At 32.3% G+C, this 21,399-nt stretch overlaps 1 protein-coding gene across 1 annotated transcript in view; it reads right to left on the minus strand.

Annotated features, from left to right (window-relative positions):
- The window catches only part of LOC129225776 (sorbitol dehydrogenase-like), a 44,201-nt gene that overhangs the window by 17,701 nt on the left and 5,101 nt on the right, over window positions 1-21,399 (minus strand). The window contains exons 2-6 of the mRNA XM_054860285.1: window positions 18,284-18,317; window positions 16,492-16,653; window positions 5,897-6,044; window positions 5,680-5,798; window positions 2,037-2,102 (exon numbers count right to left, since the gene is read on the minus strand). Coding sequence (XP_054716260.1) covers window positions 2,037-2,102; window positions 5,680-5,798; window positions 5,897-6,044; window positions 16,492-16,653; window positions 18,284-18,317 — 529 coding nt within the window. The remainder of the gene's footprint in view (window positions 1-2,036; window positions 2,103-5,679; window positions 5,799-5,896; window positions 6,045-16,491; window positions 16,654-18,283; window positions 18,318-21,399) is intronic.

The following is a 21,399-nucleotide window of genomic DNA, read 5'->3' on the forward strand; positions in this document are numbered from 1 at the left end:
CAGCTTTGGCTGAAACTTTCACCGTTTGTTACTTTTTGGTACTGGGAATGTTCATGGACCCGTTCGAAAAAAATCCGATCCTTTTTTATTCCAATTTAAGTCACAATCCATTGGATAAATACGAATAAAAAGAAATGTATTCGCGTGAAAGATCTCATTGATAAGAAGCCATTTTTCTTCAGTTTGAACAAATAAATTCTTTCTTTATTGTTTTATGGCTTTTCATGCAACGGGGGGATTTAAAACTTTTTCTATTTGATATTTTTAGCGATGGATTGATCTTGCAAACTGCGTGAGTACAAAATTTGAGTAGAGTCACGGCTTCACTTGATTATTATGAAAATTGCTATAAATATGTATTTTTCCACGGAGAAGGTGCATAATATGCTCATTGGACCACCAGGTGGCACTGCAGAGTAGCCACTTCTGCCCCGTTCAACCGATTGTCATGAGAATCAGTATAATGATGTTTTTTTTTGTTGGCATAGCAACGCGCGTCGGGTACAGCTAGTCAATTATAAAAGAGAAAATGGTCACCATTGAGCAAGAGATTTCGAACTTACAGTTTATCTCGACACATTCGTAATCGTGGGGCCCCCCATTGAGCAATATTAGAGTTCCGGTAGGAGATGCATTTCCACTTGGCCAAGTCAATTCCTGTAATCTTATCAATTTTTTCAGCGGGCATCCCGCACAATGGCAATATCATCATCATTTTTTCGATGGGGAATGTATCGTAGACTTCCGAAGAGTCGGAATCTGATGGCTACCAGCGTTGTGGGTTAAAATTTGGTAAACGTTGTAGAGTAGGTGATTCATTTTGAACATCATTTAAGTAAAAATTAAAAATAGAAAATGAACATTAAACTAGTATGTTGTGGCCATCACGAAACTTTCTTCTATATTTTTCTTTTTTTTTCTGATCCCTCCCCATGCTTGACGAGGAAGCAATATTCCCAACAAAAACAAAATGACACATGCAAAAACTTGACGACCATCCCAATGTCTGAATTATTGCAAAAGCAAAGCAAAGAGCGAAAATTGAAAGTTACTTTAAAAGCCTTGCTTGAATTAATTACAAATATTTTATTTGTTAACAAACATGAGATGGCAACAGTTAAAAATTTTAAAACATTGAGATAATATTTCCTATCATTTCCATACAATTAAAATCACGAGAAATACGCAGACGACAATCTATTACGATTTATCTTTCTTGTTGTTGCATTAATAAAAAGCTATTTTTATTCGCAAAAAAAAAAAAAAAAAAAAAAAACTCAACATCTCTTGGAGCGATCGGCGTCAAAATTGAACCAAAGCCTGTTTACATATGAATTCACATATATTCCAAATTTCAACCAGAACGTAGCATTACTTCTTGAGATAGGGCACTCAAAATGGAAAAAAAGAACGGGTGATTGCGCTACCCCCTTTTTAGCTGCTGACACAAAAATAAAATCAGTTCTTATACCCACTAAGGGCTACTTGCCGATAAATTTTTCTTTCATTCCGTTCATTATTTCTTGAGATACAGCAGTCACAATTGACGACAAAAAACGTTCTATAGCTCAACCCCCGTTTGAGTTATTGACACCAAAATTGAATCAGCACCTGTTCCTGTTAATACCAACATATGGACCAAATTTTGTTTGATTCCGTCAGTTACTTCCCGAGGAATAGCAAGCACGCGTAACTCGAAAAACGTCCCATTGCTCCACCCCCCTTGGAGGAATTCGCGCCAAAAACCAATGGACACAAGTTCACATAGGGGCACATATGTGCACCAAATTTCGTTCGATTTCATGCGGTAGTTTTTGCTGTAGAGCGGCCACAAAAAACTGGTCACACACAGACGTGACACACATACATACACACACACACACAGACAGACAGACATTTTCCAAAAATAGTCGAAATGGAGTCAGCACACCTCAAAACGTTCGAATCCGTCAAAATTCGAAATTCGAAAATTTGCACGAATCCAATACTTTCTTCTATATATTAGATATAGAAGAAAGTAAAAATAAGATACTCACCAGTCATAATGATTTTTGTGGCTCCAAATGCTCTGGCAATTAAAAGATTGCACAAACCAATGGCACCTGAAATGAAAAAAAAGAAATTGTTTGAGAGGGTATTTTTCAGGGTTGGCCGAATTGGATCCAATTGGGTTGGACCCAATGGGTTTTTTTGAAAAAACCCATTTAAAAAAAACCCATTATTTAGCCCACTTTTGGGTTTTTTAAAATTTTTTGAGAAGTTTTTTAAAAAATTAATTAATTTAAATACTTTTACAATTAAAACTTCTTTTTTATTTGTTCTTCACCACAGACAATGAACACAAAAAAATGAATTTTGAACTTTAATAGTATTTCTTAACTCTTAACAGCATTAAAAAAATACTTCAAAGATTTTAAATAAATGTATTTAACTTTTTTCTTTAACTGGACAATAAATAACTCAAATTATCTTGACCAAATCCTGTCACGTCTGATTTTCTCAATATTTGTAAATTGTACAGAGGAAATTAATCTAGTTAAAAGGCTTTCATGTGAATTATTTTCTGCTAACCAACGCGTCACAAAATCTCGAATAAACACAAGGTATATTTTTTTAGAAATAAACAGATTTTTCAAATGGTCGACAGAAAACAGAACAGGTACAGTATTTTCAATATCTTACGAAAAAGTTTAATATGTCTTACTCTGTACACAGAAATAGAAAAACAGGCAACATAAAATTCAAAGAAATGTCTTGATTAAGCTGGAATTCAGTAAATAGGGATTTAAACTACTTGAGGTTCTACAGTAGTTTTGCATAACAAAATGAAATACAATAAAGTAAAATGCAAAAAAAAAATGTAGTAATTAAAAACGAACAATAGATTTTATCACTCGAGAAGTGACTTTGCCTAAACTGTTGGTAATAATGAAAATTAAAAAAACTGAAACTTCACCATTTCTGGGTTTTTTCGTCTTTTATACTTTTCTTCAGAAAACGCTGAATTTTAACTAGTTTTCCAGCTTTTTTTACCCGAAGACAATTTTTGCACTTTGTCTCTATACTCACGCTACAATATGCTACAAGTACCCCACATTTTCCCTAAAAAAGACAAAAAAAACCACATTTATTTTAAAAAACCCAACTTTAGTTGGTTTTTTTTGGGTTTTATTTAAAAAACCCAAAAAACCCTGGGTCCATGGGCTTTTTTAAAAAACCCGGGTTTTTGCCAACTCTGGTATTTTTAGAATAAAATCTCAAAAGTATCAACATGTTGTACGACAAAGTTTCAGTAACTTCATTTTCACATTATGTAGAAAAGTGTTCGGGGCCGTATGCAAGGGGGTGGTTTATGAGGTTCAAACCCCCTCCGAAATTTTTCATCCAAAGAAATGCTTTCCATTATTTATTTATTTTTTTTATATTTTGGTGGCAAAAATAATATTGTTGTTATTATTATTACAGTGAAACCTTTGTAAGTTGACCACTTGTGGTGCAGTACTTTGCTGGTCAACATAGACAGGTGGTCAACTTAAAAAGGGTGGTACTGATTTTTTTTTTTTTTTTTTTTTTTGTCAGTTCTTGCGTCATGTTTTCATTTTTTGACAAATTCACACTTACTCTTTCTGTTCAACTCACTTTCATTGATTAACATTACTTTAAAACAATAATTAAAAATGTTATTCAAATATTTTTGCTTTTTACTAAATTAGGCACTGTAGTTTTAAAAATTCCATATATGCCAGCTAATTTTCTCTTGCTTTCCCCCTTTTCAATTAATTTTAACACTTCATACTTTTTATCAACCTCAAGTTCAACTAACTTTCTTTTTGAAGCCATTTTATGTAAAACTTTTACAAAGAGCAACAAGCTGGACTCTCCTAGTTCATAAAGGCTCTCTATCTATCTCTTAATCCCTTGCGCCAGAAATAAATAACTTTACTCTTAAGCACAATTCCAGTGTTGCCACAAAATATTGCAACTGGAAGAAAAGACTTGGTACTTTTCTACTGACGCCCGTTTTCATTGAACAGAGTACAAAAGGCTATCTCAAATAGAACAAAAGAAAAATAAGTTTGGAGAATAAAGATCAGCATAAGCTTTATGCTGCTGTTTAGTTAGTAAAATGCTAGTCTGTCATCAAAGCATTAAAAACATTTTTGGAAAGCTATGAAAAAAAAAAAAAAAATAATAATAATAATAATAAATAAATAAAATAAATAATAATAATAACAATGATTAATAAATAAATAATAAAATATTTGCTAGATTAAGTTTTAAAAAATAAACCAAGTGGTCAACTTACAAAGGGTTTTTTACAATACTCCAAACCAAACTTGGTGTACATTAGTGGTCAAGATAGACAGGTGGTCAAGTTAGAGAGGTGGTCAAGTTACAGAGGTTTTCCTTCATTATATAAGATAGGTCCAATTCCGTTCTGGATAAAAGTGATCAACATAGGCAGATGGTCAACTTACGAGGGTGGTCAACTTTACAGGTTTTACTGTATTATTATTTCAATTTTATTTGTGAAATGAAATTAGTATGACTGAAAAACTGTACAAACTCATTGTGTGTTTATGGTAGTTATTGAGAAATTCATTTATTATGTAACAATATGGCATATTGTAAGAACATCCCCTCCCTGCATTCAGATAATCTATTGTAACAAAATTCAATAGAATACTCATGAAACCAAATTTGATAGACTATATAAATGTTACAAAAAATGTGTTTGGTAAAACCCCCTCCAAAACAAAAGTCTGGTTAGGGCCCTGAAAGTGTTTTACATTTTTAATTCACAATCAATGCATATTTCCAGAGAAAATAACTACTACATACCCCAAAACGGTGGTTTATGGAGCAGCTAGACAAATTTTCAAAAAAAAGTGCAGCTAGACAAATTTTCAAAAAAAGTGCCACATTTCCTTTTGGAAAGACTTTTGCCTTTTGGAATTTTTTCTGAGAGCAAGCATGAGAAGTTAATTTTCATACTAATTTTTACTATAATAAAGTTGGATCGTGATTTAACGAATTCATAGGGATCGAAACTATTATATGTCAATCCGGGTTATTCGTAATATCGGGGTGCAAAAATAAATTGCACTTACCTTATCTAAAAGCCCTAATAAGCTACTGAACAGAAATACAGTAGAAGACTGTTATAACGCACACCTTGGGACCAGAGCTTTTGCGTTATACAGGTTATTGCATTATACAGATCATTTCACAAATTTTGAAACTAACATTCAGAATTTATCTCTATATTAGCACTTCAGAACGAGTTGTATCTGCAATGAGTATTAAAGCACCAATATTACAATGAGTTATTCACAAATAAATATGTTTCACGATCAAAATCCTGCACTTCTGCTAGCTTCATGGTTTGCATAACAGCTGCATTTTCAAGAGCCATCTGGTATTTTCTGTTTGCTATGAGTACTCATTTTCAATTTAAAAACTTTGAAATAAGATGGAAAGATGAAAAACTTATTTGCCTAAAATTTTTATATTTGCAAAGCAAAACAGAGGGATTTTTTAAACTTCAAAACCTATTGTTTACTTCTGAAAAGTAGTGCGGTTTATAGAGAATTGCGTTATATAGGTCGGCGTTATAACGGTCTTCTACTGTATTTCGATTAAAAATTCAAAAATATTTCGACTGTATCAACTACTGACCAGAGCCGGTGATGAGAATGGTTTTTCCAGGAGAGACAGAAGCACGCCTACAGGTGTGCACAGCGACAGCCAGGGGCTCCACCAGCGCCCCCTGTTCCAAGGTCACGTTGTCTGGCAACCTGCAACCGCAAGAAAATGAATCAGACGACAACTCGCGAGAGTTGTAGTTACGCAATGATCACAGAAAGTCGGGAAACTACAAAAAAAAAAGACTTACTTGAAGCACAAACTGGCAGGATGCACGTAATAATGGCACATGGAGCCATCCACCTGTTGGGCCCCCTGGGGACACAGGTTGTAGTGGCCCCCTTTGCAAAACTCGCACAGGTGGCAAGCACCCCCAGGTTCCAAGCACACTCGGTCACCTGGGATTGAGAAGTATCCTCAAATTGAAGGAAAAAATTCAAATAAGCAGAACAGGCACACAAAGAAAGTATTAGAGGTGCGACATCGATGGTAAAACATTGATGTTTCAAAACATCGATGTTAGAAATTAAAACATCGATGATACTGATACATCGACCAAAATTGATGTTTTCCCAAACATCGATGTTTTTTCAAACATCGACGTTTTAAAACATTGATCTTTTTATCAATGTATAACATACATTTTGAATATAATATTACACTCATTTAAGCAATACAAAAGAATAGGTACCCGACGAATATATTGAAAATACTGAACCTCAAATGTTGAATATAAGAATAATCTTGCAACGTCTTGGTATAATAGTAGGACAAAAATTGGTAATAAGATATGCACCAATTAATACAAACTAGTTATAGTAATAAGGAAATATTGTCAAACTGAATGAAACTAAAAGTACATCAAAAAAGCATCTAAGAAAAAATGTATCATAGCACTTACTGTCAGTTGAATGATGAGAAAAGGTTGTGCTAATTATTTTTGAAATGCAATGTAATTCTAACAATTATTTTTAAGAGCAAGAAATATGTGTTGTACTGTTAGTTAATAATAAAACACAAATTTCAAATAAGAGAGGGACCACTTGTTGGGGGAAATGGATAAGTAACCCCGAATATTGGTGTTGACAGTTTGGAGGAAACGAAGTTTGTTTACTTGGTCCCCCACAAGCGAATTTCTCCTTTCGCAGACTATCCCACCAGTTGGAGAAACATCTTTCCGATGGAACAGAAGTTGCCATTCACTATCAAATGCTTTAAAGCAACTTTTACCAGCTCTGAATTTTTAAAGTTATAATTTTCACCGTAGTAACGTATAGGATTTTCCTTTAGTTTAAGAACTGGGGCCTTGAAATAGACTGCAAGTACCAGACTACCAGTGTCAGGTTCTTCCAATAGATTTCACCTCTTCCTCACTCTCTAGTTAATCTGCCACTATCTTGTAGTGATGTTCCCAAAAATTATCCTCCACACAGAAAAATTGTTCTTATAAAACGGGTGCAAAAAAATGATTTTTTTTTTTGTTGGCAACTCCATAAGTAAACTTAATTACCTAGCGAGAAAATTGGAGCAAATTTTATGATAATTTTCAATTAAAATGCAAAACCATCAACATCGAAACCAAAACATCGATGGCCCAAAAACATTGAAAGTAAAAAATCGATGTTAAAAACATCCACATTGATGTAGTTGTCGAAAGTATCTAGAGCAGTGATCTGTGATTTACATTACTTTCACAATAATCTGCAAATTTGAGAAATATTTGTATCCTATTCAGGGTTTGCCAACATATATCACAATATACAGTCAAGTCCCGACTTACCCGAGGGATGCGTTCCATGACTCCTCGCGTAAGTCGAAATTTCGCGTTATGGAAAAATACAGTTGGACCTCCATATATCGAAGTAGCAAATTGCCGGGAAAAAATTCGAAGTATAGAAATTTCGATATATGGAAACAATCTTATTTTATCATAAAAATCTCCTAAAACATTAAAATTAAAGCTAATTTTCGTGCATGAAACCCAATTCCTAATTTATACGAGCATAAACGAAAGTAAATAACTGAAAAGTTAACAGAAATTACATTTTTGTGCCTTCATTCATCTTCATTCTTCGGCAGTTCAACTTGATTCGCAACATGAGGGGATTTTCGTTTTGACAATGTAATCGAGAGACAAGTAAAATATCAATGTATTTAACTTGAACGATTTTTACTGAAGCTAAAAAGACTAGAAATGATAATCAACAGACAAAAAGGATAACTTGAAACTGATTTTACAGTGTTAGTGGTTACAAATAAGATTTGAAATAAACTCGAGGGAATTTTAAGAATTCTAGAACGAAACAACGATCTATCTACACACCACTCAAACCCAGATTTCTTATGAGTTTCTTAGCAACCTTTAGTAAACATAATTTTCTCCTCTAACCTTCATTTTTCATGAGACAAACAGTCTAAAGAGGAAAAAAAAATCTACGAATGTCTCGAAAAAAATTTCGATATATAGAGATTTTTTCGATATATAGAAACAATTTTTCTATGTAATGAACATTGAAATTTGCTGGGATTTTGATACATAGAAAAATTTGATATGTGGAAGTTCGATATATGGAGGCTCGACTGTATATGTATACCAATTTTTTAAAAGCATACCAAATTCTTTTAGACACTTATAAACACCCCTAAGACTGCTTTAAAACATTCCTTAACTATACACTATAGTTTCTTAAATAAAGAACTAAACTTTTACTGTATTTAAAAAATAAAAAAAAATTTTATTCAACATGAAATAATTTAAGATGCACAAAATGAATGATCAATGGGAGGTATAGACATAAAATAAAACAACACGGTACGCAAAGTATGTACTAATATTAAAATGCTGCACTATAATGTACAGTAGACACAGTAATAATATTTACGAGTTAAAAAATGAAGACAATGATTTTATGCTCCATGATCAGCAGATCGTTATTCTTATCCAATGCATTTTTAAATACGATTGCTTCGCCTTTTCTTTCATAACGTTTCAATTTGGGGCAACAGCCCCTCTTTCTTATCTCTTTTATCCACAATACAAGAGCAGCCTCTATTTTAATAATATTTACTTTGCTAAACTGCTCTGCAAGCTTCAATATTGAAACTAAGTTCTGAACTTTTACAGAGATATTTTTGCTTTGACTTTTAATTGTACGTATGGAAGATTCACTCATATTATATCGTGTTACCGTCGACGTTTTGTAGCTGTTCAAGCATAACGAGAATCTTAGCCCCCCACCCCTTTTTTTTCTTAATCAAAAACTCTTTTTTTTTTCCCCATCTTCACAAACTTTAGATAAAGGTGCCACCGAGGTGCCAGAAATTTCATCAACTTTAATATTTAGAATGAAAAAAATGAATAAACGAAAGATGCTGAGTGGTTTTTTGATGCACTAACAACGCGATGCGTAGATTAGTTTGGTGCGAGAACTTCCGCTGTCAGTGATGCTTAAAGGGATGTAATAACATTTATGAAATTAATGTTTTGTAGCCAATAACGAAGCCGATACTTCCTTCCAAAAAAATAGTATTGTGGACGAAAAATTCGCGTTAGCTCTATAATTCGTTACTCGGGAAAAATTCGCGTTGTAGCCATTTCGTGTAAGTCGAATCGCGTTGTAGCAAGAGTCGACTGTATATCTGATATCTATTTTGAAAATATCATGATATTTCGTATTTATTTTTTCAACTACAGTACTTTCAATATAAAAATTACACTAATTGTAGCAATATTGTTCAGTTATTATTAAAAATAACCAAAAAGTTATGTACTATATTTTTATGATGTATCAATACATCATTAATATAACAAAGTAATGTAATATTCCTTTTTATTTTATACTCATAAAACTATTAGTAATGTGATAATTTTAATACAAATTAAAAGTGCCTAGTCAAATATTAGATGTTGCTCAGAAAAAAGAAGAAAACGTTTTATGACAATGCAACGATTAATGCATATTTTTATTTCTGAATTATATAACTATAAGTAAGGAAAAATGAGTAAAACAGCTAATACTAAATTACCTCCATTAAAACAGATAAAAATGTAAAATAAAATAGATAGAAATAACGAAAGAAACATTACTTTCAAGCCTACATATCGTAAAAATATAAGAAAATAAAGAGTGATTAAAGATTCATTTACTTTTTCTAACACTATAGAATGTGCTCATTGAAAATATTGAATATACATCAAAATATCTGATATATATCAATCGGATATTTTCGAACCCTGATCCTATTCATATAAAATGCATTCAAAAGTGTGGATACAAGCATACAAGGCATGTACAAACTATGCACAAAACTTTTAAGCAGAATCTCCCACTTTATCAAAGCTAATATCGAGCACGTGAAACTCTTGTCAATTAAAATTTTAAATGCTTCAATTATTGGCTTTTTTATTTAATTATGTGCTAGAGCTTCGATGCAAGTACAATATTTTCATTGTAATTATCAACGTAAAGCAAAAATAATTTCATGGTTCAATATGTGATACAATAAAAAGTCTTGATATTGCCTATTGATAGCCTTAAAGTTTTTCAAACAAAAAAAAAGTGATTGATATTTTCAGCTTCTCTAAAATAAAAAAAGAAAAAATAAATACTATTTGGGAGATTCAAGCCAAATTTAGATATAGAGAACACAATTTAGATAGAAGGGCGTTTTTAAGAATGTGAAGCCCCAAATTGGGAGAAATTCAACTTTGGTCTCAATAGATGGCAGCACCACTTTCATTATTCGGACATAGTCCCGAACTGGAGGGAAGTCTCCAGCAAATCTGCTCTACATTCCCAAATACATAAACAATATATACAACCAGGGACTGATTTACGGCGGGGCATTTGGGGGCCCAGGGCACCAAAGGAGAGGGGGCACCAAATTTCTGTCATCATTTTTTTTTTTTTTTTGAGCAAAAAGACAAAAAAACTCCAAAACAGTTTTATGATGGACAATGTGAAGAAGTCATATTAGACTCAAAGCAAAGTTTTAAGGTTTCCTGTTTTTATGTCATCTGTGATAATTTGATTACAAAACTAAAATTCAGGATGTCAGCCTATGATGGCATATTAAAGAAATTTTCTTGCTTGTTTGAATGCGACAAGCAAAAGATTCGAGAAAGTGCAAAAGATCTTTAAAAATCTTAACTCCTTTGATTTAGAGGAATCTTTTCGTGATGAATTTATTCATATCAGTTCAATCATCGGAAAAGAAAGTTTAATCACCGAAAAGTTAAAAAAAATCCATAAACTTGGTAAACGGATACTTTTGCCAATGTAGATACAGCCCTGAAATTGTTTTTGACTTTGCCAATCTCCAATTGTAGTGGAGAATGATCATTTTCGCCATTGAAGAGAACTAAGTGTCCTTAGCGTACTCTCATTTCTGATAGTAAATTATCTTCATTAGCTCTATTATCAATAGAAGGAAGTTTGACCGCAAAACTTGGTTATGAGGACATTGTAGAAGAATTTACTACAAGAAAACAAAGGAGAAAATATATAAAGAATCATTGATGCGCAGAAAGCACATTATGATTTACTATTTGTATCATAGTTTTTCCATCTGCGACTGTAAAAAATTTTCTTACATGAAAATCAGGAGTTTATTTTAGATTTATATTAATTTTATATTTCTTTGCAAAACATCTTAATTGTTAACTTTTTCGTATGAAATCGATATTTTAAAGTTTTCTTTCTATCAAAATAATATCCAAAAATTACCTTCATCTTTTTTTTTGTAGGGGGGGGGGGGCACCATATTTGTCAGTGCCCCGGGTGTGTAAATCGGTCTCTGTATACAACACATTATATACAAACAATATATAATACAATTTTTACTGCACACTAGAGACGTACCGAGTAGCACTTTTGCCGAGTACCGAGTACTCGGCGTTTTACTACTCGGCCGAGTACCGAGTTACTGAGTACCAATTACGTTTTAAGAAGAACCACCGACACATATGTAATGAATTTTGAACTTATTGGAATAGTAGCATAGACCTCCTTGTCCATATAATAGTTTTTAAAACTAAATTCCTGCTCAAATTCAATTTACGCATTATATAAACAATTTTGTTTGTGTCAAAAATTTTGCAAAAAAAATTATTTTTAAAATTAAAAATAAATAAATAAAAGGTATGATTAATCAAGTTGGAATTAAAACAAATTTATACCAATCAATTATAGTTTTAGTCCGCAAAACATAAATAATTTTAATACAACAAATGTGCAGGAACACTGCAGACCATGTGTTTCTGCCCCCCCCCCCCCCTCCCACAAGGAACGTCTTTTTCAGTGCATAACATGTGAGCTAAAGAATGTAAAGACAATTCGACAAAAAAAATCTGACTTTTGTCGGATGCCTTTAAATCCACGAGCTACCATTTTGTGTATTGAAAAAGGAATTCCTTGTAGCGCCAAAAACACGTGTCTGCAGTGTTCCTGCACTGTGCTTTTAACGTTGTTTTATTTCCTTTTATTTTTTAAGCAAAGGTATTTTCATAATTTTTCATAATTAATTTTTGTTTGTAACAAAAATCCATTTTTAACACAAAAATTCCATATTTTCTATACTTTTTTTTGCATGATTTTACATAAATAATTTTTATCAACTTTGGGGACATTTAAAACAAAGATTTATTCCATTGGAGCATTACAAACTTCATTATTCTCAAAATTTAAAATTTGACTTATAAATTTTAATTGTAAATGTTTGCAGAATATAATGCTTGCTCTTTTTTTCTATAAAATTTTAGTATCTGCCTTGGACAATATTCAATTTTTTGCAACTACTCAGTATTGGCAGAGTATCTGATCAGAATTTGGCCGAGTACCGAGTACTCGGCAAATTGGGCCGAGTACCGAGTAGTTACCGAGTACTCGGTACGTCTCTACTGTACACAGTAAAAAATGTATTTTTAACAAGAGAAGGAAATATGAAACTGCATTAAAAAATTCAGAAATACATTACAAAAGTACAAAATATGGCCTGCAAAAATACCCTATTGTGCTAACCCGTCTTTTATTTATATAGTATGTACATCAAAGCAAAGTCCAGTTTAATAGGGTTCGAATTTATGAGGGTTTATTCTGTATTACTAATTTGTTCAAAAATGAATATGTTCCTTGTTAGAAGAATATGGAGGTGTACTCCTTAATTAAGCAAACGTTTTCTTTCAATCAATACAATTAAGAGTTAATATTGGTTAGTTTAAAATTAAATTTTAAAATTATGAGTATGGGTTCTAATATATAATTCTTGTTTTTTAAATTATTTTGAGTGAATGTTAAGAACCCCCCACAGAGTATTAAGAGTGATTTTAAGTATGCTAAGTTTCAAAACAGATTTTGTATGAATAATTTGCATTATTATCACCATTCATTTTTTAAATTATTATTTTTATTTTCACTTTATTTTAAAATTATTTTTTAAATTTTAACTATTCGCATGATTTCCTACTTTAGTGAACAAATATCATCAATATTCATACTCAAAACTATATACATTTTGCTAAAATTGTGAAGAATTTTTCCATGACAGAAGCATCATGTCGCACAGATATTGATATGAATTAATCTGCAATTAACGATTGAAACATTAAAATTCTGAAATTACATTAAACGGCCATTCTGCGAAAAAAGATGTTTTGTCCCAGGCGTAACAGTTCATAGTTCAATAAAAAATATTTATTTAAAAGAATAATGAACAAAAGTTTGTTGCTTTAGAAATCACAAACGTATGCTCGATTCCTTGCACAGAAGACGTTGTGCATTACCTTTTAAAATTGTTAATTTTAATGAAATATGTGAGCAATCACATGCACCTAACTCACGCAAATATAGTAAGGGGCTGTTGATACACTTCAAGAAGAATGGGTGTGGCATTTAAAAAAAAAAGAATATGTTTTTAAAAAATAGCATGACATCAGGGTTCATACTCAATTTCAGAAGAAGGAGTTTTGGAGGAGTTTTGAAGGAGTACTAATGGGTCTCATTAAATGATGTCGCCCTTTTTTTTATTTGACCCCCTTCCAGTGGCGTAGCTAGACCCGACTTTCGGGGGGGGGGGGGGTTAATTCTTATATATATATATTTATATATATATATATATATATATAAGAAGAATATGTATATATATATATATAAAGAATATATATATATACATATATATATATAAATATACATATATATACATATATAATATATATATATATATATATACATATATATATATAAATATACATATATATACATATATAATATATATATATATATATATATATATATATATATATATATATATATATATATATATATATATATATATATATATGTATAATCGCTTGGAATTTTTCCCTTTTCTTCTTTTTTTTCTTTCTCTTCTCTCTTCTTTTTCTCTTTTTTTTGAGACTAACTTTTTGGGGGGGGGGTTACTTCTTATATATATATATATATAAAGAATATATATATATATACATATATATATAAATATACATATATATATAATATATATATATATATATATATATATATATATATATATATATATATATATATATGTATAATCGCTTGGAATTTTCCCCTTTTCTTCTTTTTTTTTCTTTCTCTTCTCTCTTCTTTTTCTCTTTTTTTTGAGACTAACTTTTCGGGGGGGGGGGTTACTTCTTATATATATATATATAAAGAATATATATATATATACATATATATATATAAATATACATATATATACATATATAATATATATATATATATATATATATATATATATATATATATATATATATATATATATATATATATATATATATATATGTATGTATAATCGCTTGGAATTTTTCCCTTTTCTTCTTTTTTTTTCTTTCTCTTCTCTCTTCTTTTTCTCTTCTTTTTGAGACTAACTTTTCGGGGGGGGTTTTGTCCCCAAACCCCCCCCCCTTAGCTACGCCCCTGCCCCCTTCCCCTTTATCCCAAAGTGTCACACTTCACATAACTCCTCCTCTTGCCACATGTCATATCTTTTATAAACATATTGTTACAATAACTGTGTGATGTCACTTTTTGCCACCCTCTCTTTGTCACAATTTCATGTGTCTGTCTCCCCCTCAAGGCATGGCATCACTAGTGGATGACCCTTTTTACAATATCATAACTGCAACCTACAAAACAACTGTTTTTTAACATAATCACCTACTATAGTATATCTACTTATGTATTTTTAAATATTTAAAAAATTATTGGACAAACTGACTTTTGCTGCTGAGAGTGTGTTGGAGGAAAAAACAATGATCATAAAACTTTAAAAAAACAGCCAAGCACCATTTAAGCATGTTTTAATTCATTATGAAATGTCTTAGTCATCTAATAATATTTTCACCTTCAACTTTTACGACTTCTATGCTCAATTTGTAAATCACACCTTTATGAAAAAATTAAATACATGAAATAACTACATCAAAATCATCTTCGTGACAAAGTTAGTTGTTGACTGAAATATTTTAAGTTACTGCTATAGAGGAAGATTATGTACTCTTCAACTAAAAAAGAAGGAGTTTTGAAGGAGTTAAAACCAAAATGAAGGAGTATTGGAGGAGTTTTGAAGGAGCGTACGAACCCTGGACATGTGACAAAGAGCGGTGGGGGGGGGGGGTGAAGTGTGACACTTTGTGAGAAAGGGGGAGAGAGGGAGCAGGTCAAATTTGTTGATCAAAAGTAACATCATTTATGGACAGCCCTTTATGTAGAATTATCAATTGAAATACCTTCAAAACTTTGGCTTCTGTTTTGTAGCATGATATATGACAAAGGAGTATGTGCTGCATTGTTAAAATAATACTCACGTATTGTGAGTGTAATTGTGCCAAAAGTTGCAAGAAAGAATCGATTATGTAAGACAACAAAAGCCTTTATTGAGGCAAAAATGTTATGTAAATAAAACATTAAAAACATTTGTTAGAATAAAAAATGAACTGGGCCATTGGGTATTTAGACTATTGCACTAACTTAAAATAGCAGGAAAAATATTTAAATATTGCACATCATATATATCATATAACATAGCAATATATCATACCCCACGTTTGCTGCCTAATACTAATCCTGTTTACAACCTTGAGTAAAAACTTTCAAGTAGTGAGCAAAAATGACTAGATGAAATTCAAATCTTATATTACCAACGTTGAGAAATTCAACTAAGCATCTTATATCTTGGAGGTAGGCTGAACATTCTGCTATCCTTCCTTGCCTTACTCACGTTGATACAATCTTCCGAACTGGTTGTAAACAAGCCTTCACATGGCTCTGATGGCTCACAGATCATACTTGAACGGAAATCAATTGCCCGATCGCCCCGAAACTAACAGTGATTCCCCCTTAAGAACAGAAGTTTGAAACAACGTGCTCAACGCTCATTGGTCCACGTGTACCAAGTATGATCAATGTAACAGCTTCTGGAACCTTCTACAACTTTCCCGCTCATGAGAGATCGTGACGAGGGCGCCACCAAGTGGCGAAAACATGGAAGTACGTATTCGAACTTTAACTTTGATGGATGGTGTTTACCGGATGCCTACTGATATAACATGCGGCCGAATGCCGTAAGTAAACACTCAATTCTTATACAAATCTTTAAGTAGTAAGCAACGAGATAAAAATAACATAGGGTGAATATACTACTAAAAGATAACAGTATGGTGAAGTGTGACACTTTATGTTAGAGACAAACATTCTGAAAAATAAATGTGACATCATATATGGATGAACAGCCCCTAAGTCTCTTTTACTTTTTTCAAAAGATATTTTCAAGTGTCATGAAGCAACAAGGATTGAATACCACACCTACCTGTCTTCAGAGTGTGGACTCGAGAGCCCACCCCCACCACAGTGCCACTGGCTTCGTGCCCCAGAACGATGTTCTCCACCACAAAGTGCGCCACTCTTCCATTCTTCCAGAAGTGCACATCAGACCCACAGATGCCCACGGAATGGATCCGAACCAGGACCTCTGCGGCCGGAAGAAGAAGGAAAAACTATAAACACAGATGGGCAATTACATCGCAACAGATCAACAACAATCACAAAAAGGGAAAAATGACTGGGCGGCTGTCAACCAGCAAAACTGACAACAATGTGACTTGTAAAGTAAGACAAAACAAAGTTAGATGAAGCACAAATTTGCAGATTACAGCAGACACATGTTTCGGCGTCACAGGGAACGCCTTTTTCAATGCAAAAAATAATGAGCTTATGGATGAAAAGACGTCCGACAAAAGCTGCTGTAATCTGCAAATTTGTGCTTCATCTAACGTTGTTTTGTCTTACTTTACTGTTCAGCACAAAGGTATTTATTTATCTTCAATGTGGCTTGTGTTCATCAATTGTTGGACTTTGGCCCTCGATTGACTATCAAGATGGTTGCAAATGAACTGAACATGTTGTCTACGGCTGAGTTCCGCATTACTCAAGATTTAGCAATGAGAAAAGTGTGAGGCAAGTTCCTGCCAAAGCACCTTGCCATAACGCGCTGCGAATCCTTGAGTTCCTGGCTAAACACCAGGTGAAAACACTGTCCCAGCCCCCTATAGTCATGACGTCACCCTGACAGACTTTTTTTTGTTACCCTCGAATTAAGGCAGGCCTGAAATGAACCCATTTTTCATCCCTAGAAGAGATCCAATCAGCCACAACAAAGACCTTAGGGGAGGTCCCCAAACTTATCAGTCATAGCAGAGAGGATGGAAGAAATGTGCAGAAGCCTAAGGACATTACTTGAAGAATTTTGAGTGTTTGTGCAAATCTGTTCAATAAATTACTTTTTTAAAAAAATGCATTACTTTTGAAATAGACCCTGTATATGTACATAGTGGATTATATACAGAAAAGTATTTTAGTTGAATATAAATTTTTGAAATAAATACCCGGGTAAATACCCATTTTGGGTATTTATTTTTAGTGGTAATACCCATTTTGGGTATTTACCCCTAAAAAATAAAAACCAAGGTGTTTTACATCACTAGTGCTAAGCCACGTTTTTTTTATTAACTTTTGCATTTTTTCTAAAATAAATTAAAGAAATAAAAATATTATTGAAATGATGAATAAAATAAGCAGATATAAGGTAGCATACAGTAAAAAACCACCCAACATTAAAACAATTGAAATACTAGCAGGATGCAAAAAGATTTAAATATCAAACGAGGAATGCAACTTTAGGCGCAGCACGTGTTTGACGTCATTGGCATGATTCCAAAACATACGTTTTTGGTAGATATCGCGGAGGATGAAGATTCGAGAGGAAAAAAATAAAAAGAATAAGAAATCGAGGACAGAAATTTTTTAAAAAATCGTATTTTTTTCCGATTTTTGGGGAAAATAAGGGCTGAAAGAGGCAAAAAAAGAGGAAAGGTTTTAAAAGCCGGAGAAAAAGCCGGAATTCCGGCAAAAGCTGTAAAAATCACATCCCTGTTTTTGATTTAGGCGAGTTTTAGGTTGGTAAGGCTTTTTTTCTTTCTTTTTTTTTTTTTTTTAAGACTACTGTACACTAGATTTAAAACAAAAATAGTGACTTTCATATAGTACAAACAAACAATATGTAGGAAAATAAGTTTTGCGTAAAACAATTTGAAAATACAAACCATCGGGACCTGGTGTCGGAATAGGACGGTCCTCCTGAAAAACAGCAATAACGATAATTAAATAAATCATCAATAACGTCAAAGTACAAAATTCTATAACAAAGTTCAATGCAACTGAGGGGAGTCTTGCAAAAAGTGATTTTAATTTGCTGACAAAATCATATCCTTTTGGTTCAGCTCAAGCCAGCTCCTGGGCTAGGCGACCTAGGCGGCAGATTTTAATTCGAAGTTGAAGCATTTTTTTTTTCATGAATATCTATTCCAGTGCCATAAGATTCACTGATTCAATGCAAAAAAAAAAAAAAAAGGAACAAATAAATAAATAAATATTAGTAATAATAATTTAGCATGTTTAGTAGTGCTTGGATATGCAAAACATAGTTCAGAGTTGAACTAGAAATTCAATTTAACTTTAGAGGCTGCAAATTGCATAATTTAAGTATTTTGAAAATATAAATATCTGTTACAGCGCCATAAGATACACTGCTTCAATGCTAAAAACATAATTTAAAGTGTGTACCAGTGCTTGGATATTCAAAACCCAGTTTGGAATTTAATTAGAAACTCACTTTAATTTCAAGCAATTTACTATTATTTTTATTTTATAAATAAATTATTATTTTATATCATTACTAGTGGTACCCGCACGGCTTTGCCCGTAATAGAAAAATTAAAAGGTTTTTGGTTCGCCTATACATTTACAAATAATGTATGGTGAATTTTCTCGCCAATTGGCTTGTGCCCATGTTACGGTTCCACGTTATGGTAATTTCGTCATTGACTCGTCCATCTTATGATATTTTTGTTCTTAAAATTGGAAAAGAAAAAGAACCGCATCGAATTTTCGAAAAATCGCTTCCAGGTGCACACCCCCATGCTACAAACTAACTTTGTGCCAAATTTCATGAAAATCAGCCAAACCAATTAATTTTAAAGACAGTTTAAATTTGTTCACTACAGGGTTGGCCGGATTGGACCCAATGGGTTTTTTTGAAAAAACCCATTTAAAAAAACCCATTATTTAGCCCACTTTTGGGTTTTTTTAAATTTTTTGAGAAGTTTTTTAAAAAAGTAATTAATTTAAATACTTTTACAATTTAAACTTCTATTTTATTTGTTCTTCACCACAGACAATGGACATAAAAAATTAGTATTTCTTAACTCTTAACGGCATTAAAAATACTTCAAAGATTTAAAAAATATATATTTAACTTTTATCTTTAAATTGTCAATAAATATCTCAAATTATCTTGACTAAGTCCTGTCACGTCTGGTTTTCTCAATATTTGTAGATTGTACAGAGGAAACTACTCTAGCTAAAAGGCTTTCATGTGAATTCTTTTCTGCAACCCGGCACGTCACAAATTTCGAATTAACAAGTTATATTTTTTTTAGAAATTAACAGGTTTTACAAATGGTCGGACAGAAAACAGAATAGGATGTACAGTATTTTCATTATCTTACAAAAAAGTTTAATATCTCTTAATCTGTACACAGAAATAGAAAAACAGGCAACATAAAATTCAAAGAAATGTCTTGATTAAGCTGGAATTCAGTAAATAGGGATTTAAACTACTTGAGGTTCCACAGTAGTTTTGCATAAAAAATGAAATACAATAAAGTAAAATGCAAAAAAAAAAAAAAAAAAATAGTAGTAATTAAAAACGAACAATAGATTTTATCACTCAAGAAGTAATTTTGCCTTAACTGTTGGTAATCATGGAAACTAAAAAATCTGAAACTTCACCATTCTCTGGTTTTGTCGTCTTTCATACTCTTCTTCAGAAAACGCTGAATTTTAACTAGTTTTCCAGCTTTTTTTATTCCAAGACAATTCTTGTGCTTTGTTCATATACTTACGCTACAATATGCTACAAGTACCCTACATTTTTCCGAAAAAAAAGACAAAAAAAAACCCACATTTCTTTTAAAAAACCCAGATTTAGTTGGGTTTTTTGGGTTTTATTTAAAAAAACCCAAAAAACCCTGGGTCCATGGGCTTTTTTAAAAAAACCCGGGTTTTTGCCAACCCTGGTTCACTACTATTGTTATCTTAATATATAAAAATCTTCTCTGCGGACATTTGTCACCATATAAGGCTTTTAAAACGGCTGGACCGATTTTAATCAAATTTTTTGTGTGTAATCAAGTTGTGGCAAGCACGGTTTCGAAGCGCGATGGATCGAATCAGAAGCGTTTTTGTTAACTAATTAATTAATTTGAACATTGGACGGTTATATCTCCCAAATGATTAATGTTTATTTTAACCTATTGTTGAGCGGGAACTGAAATAAATATTTAACCCATTGCCGAAGGACAATAAGAAAGCCAGCTCTGCTTTTTGTAATGAAATTTCCTACTGTGATATGTCAATTGAGAATAGATAAAACGTAGAGAGAGAATGAAGCCTTCCATTTCTTAAAAGCAACGATTTTAGGTCCCGTGATATATTTTAAAGTAAAGTACTGGAAGGTTCACGCAAAACGTGTGTTCTGTCGTCGTAGTTGAACCATGTGACCAGATCGGTGCTTTTGGTCTTCCTAACCAAATGATCAGAAAGTACCGTACCAAGCAACATTTGTTTTTTCGGCTGAAATCCATCTGAGTTTTGGCACCAATGTCAAGAATACTTAAAAGATTATCTAACTAATCAGTACATTATTAAAGGAAAAGATGATGGAATTTAAAGACGAAACAAATTTTATTTTCGGCCAGATAAATTACAACAGAGTAGTTCTGTACACACAAGATCAGTGCAGTGGAAGATCTTTATCCTTGGTGGAAAGAACAAATTAGGCAATGTATGAAGTTTTAAAAGTTTTCGTTCAAAAGATCGAACTGCAAATCCGTCGGAGTTGGCTTCGCTCACCGATCGGCTGGATTACAGTAACGTGGTGGCTTGGCGACTTTGGCTAACAATAAAGTTGTGTGATCATTTGTTTACACTTTTAAAGCTACTGCTAATGTAATTAATTGTATTTTTTTGTTTATTTGGCGAAATATTTCAAATGGCAAAGAATTGCTTTTGGTTTTTTTAAAGAGTTTTTAGTTATTTTAGTTGAAGAACGTTTATTTTACATCGGGAGAAAGGGGGAAGGGAGATATGAGTGATTTCG

This window comes from Uloborus diversus, chromosome 7, assembly GCF_026930045.1.
Source record: "Uloborus diversus isolate 005 chromosome 7, Udiv.v.3.1, whole genome shotgun sequence".
In the NCBI taxonomy this organism is placed as follows: domain Eukaryota; kingdom Metazoa; phylum Arthropoda; class Arachnida; order Araneae; family Uloboridae; genus Uloborus; species Uloborus diversus.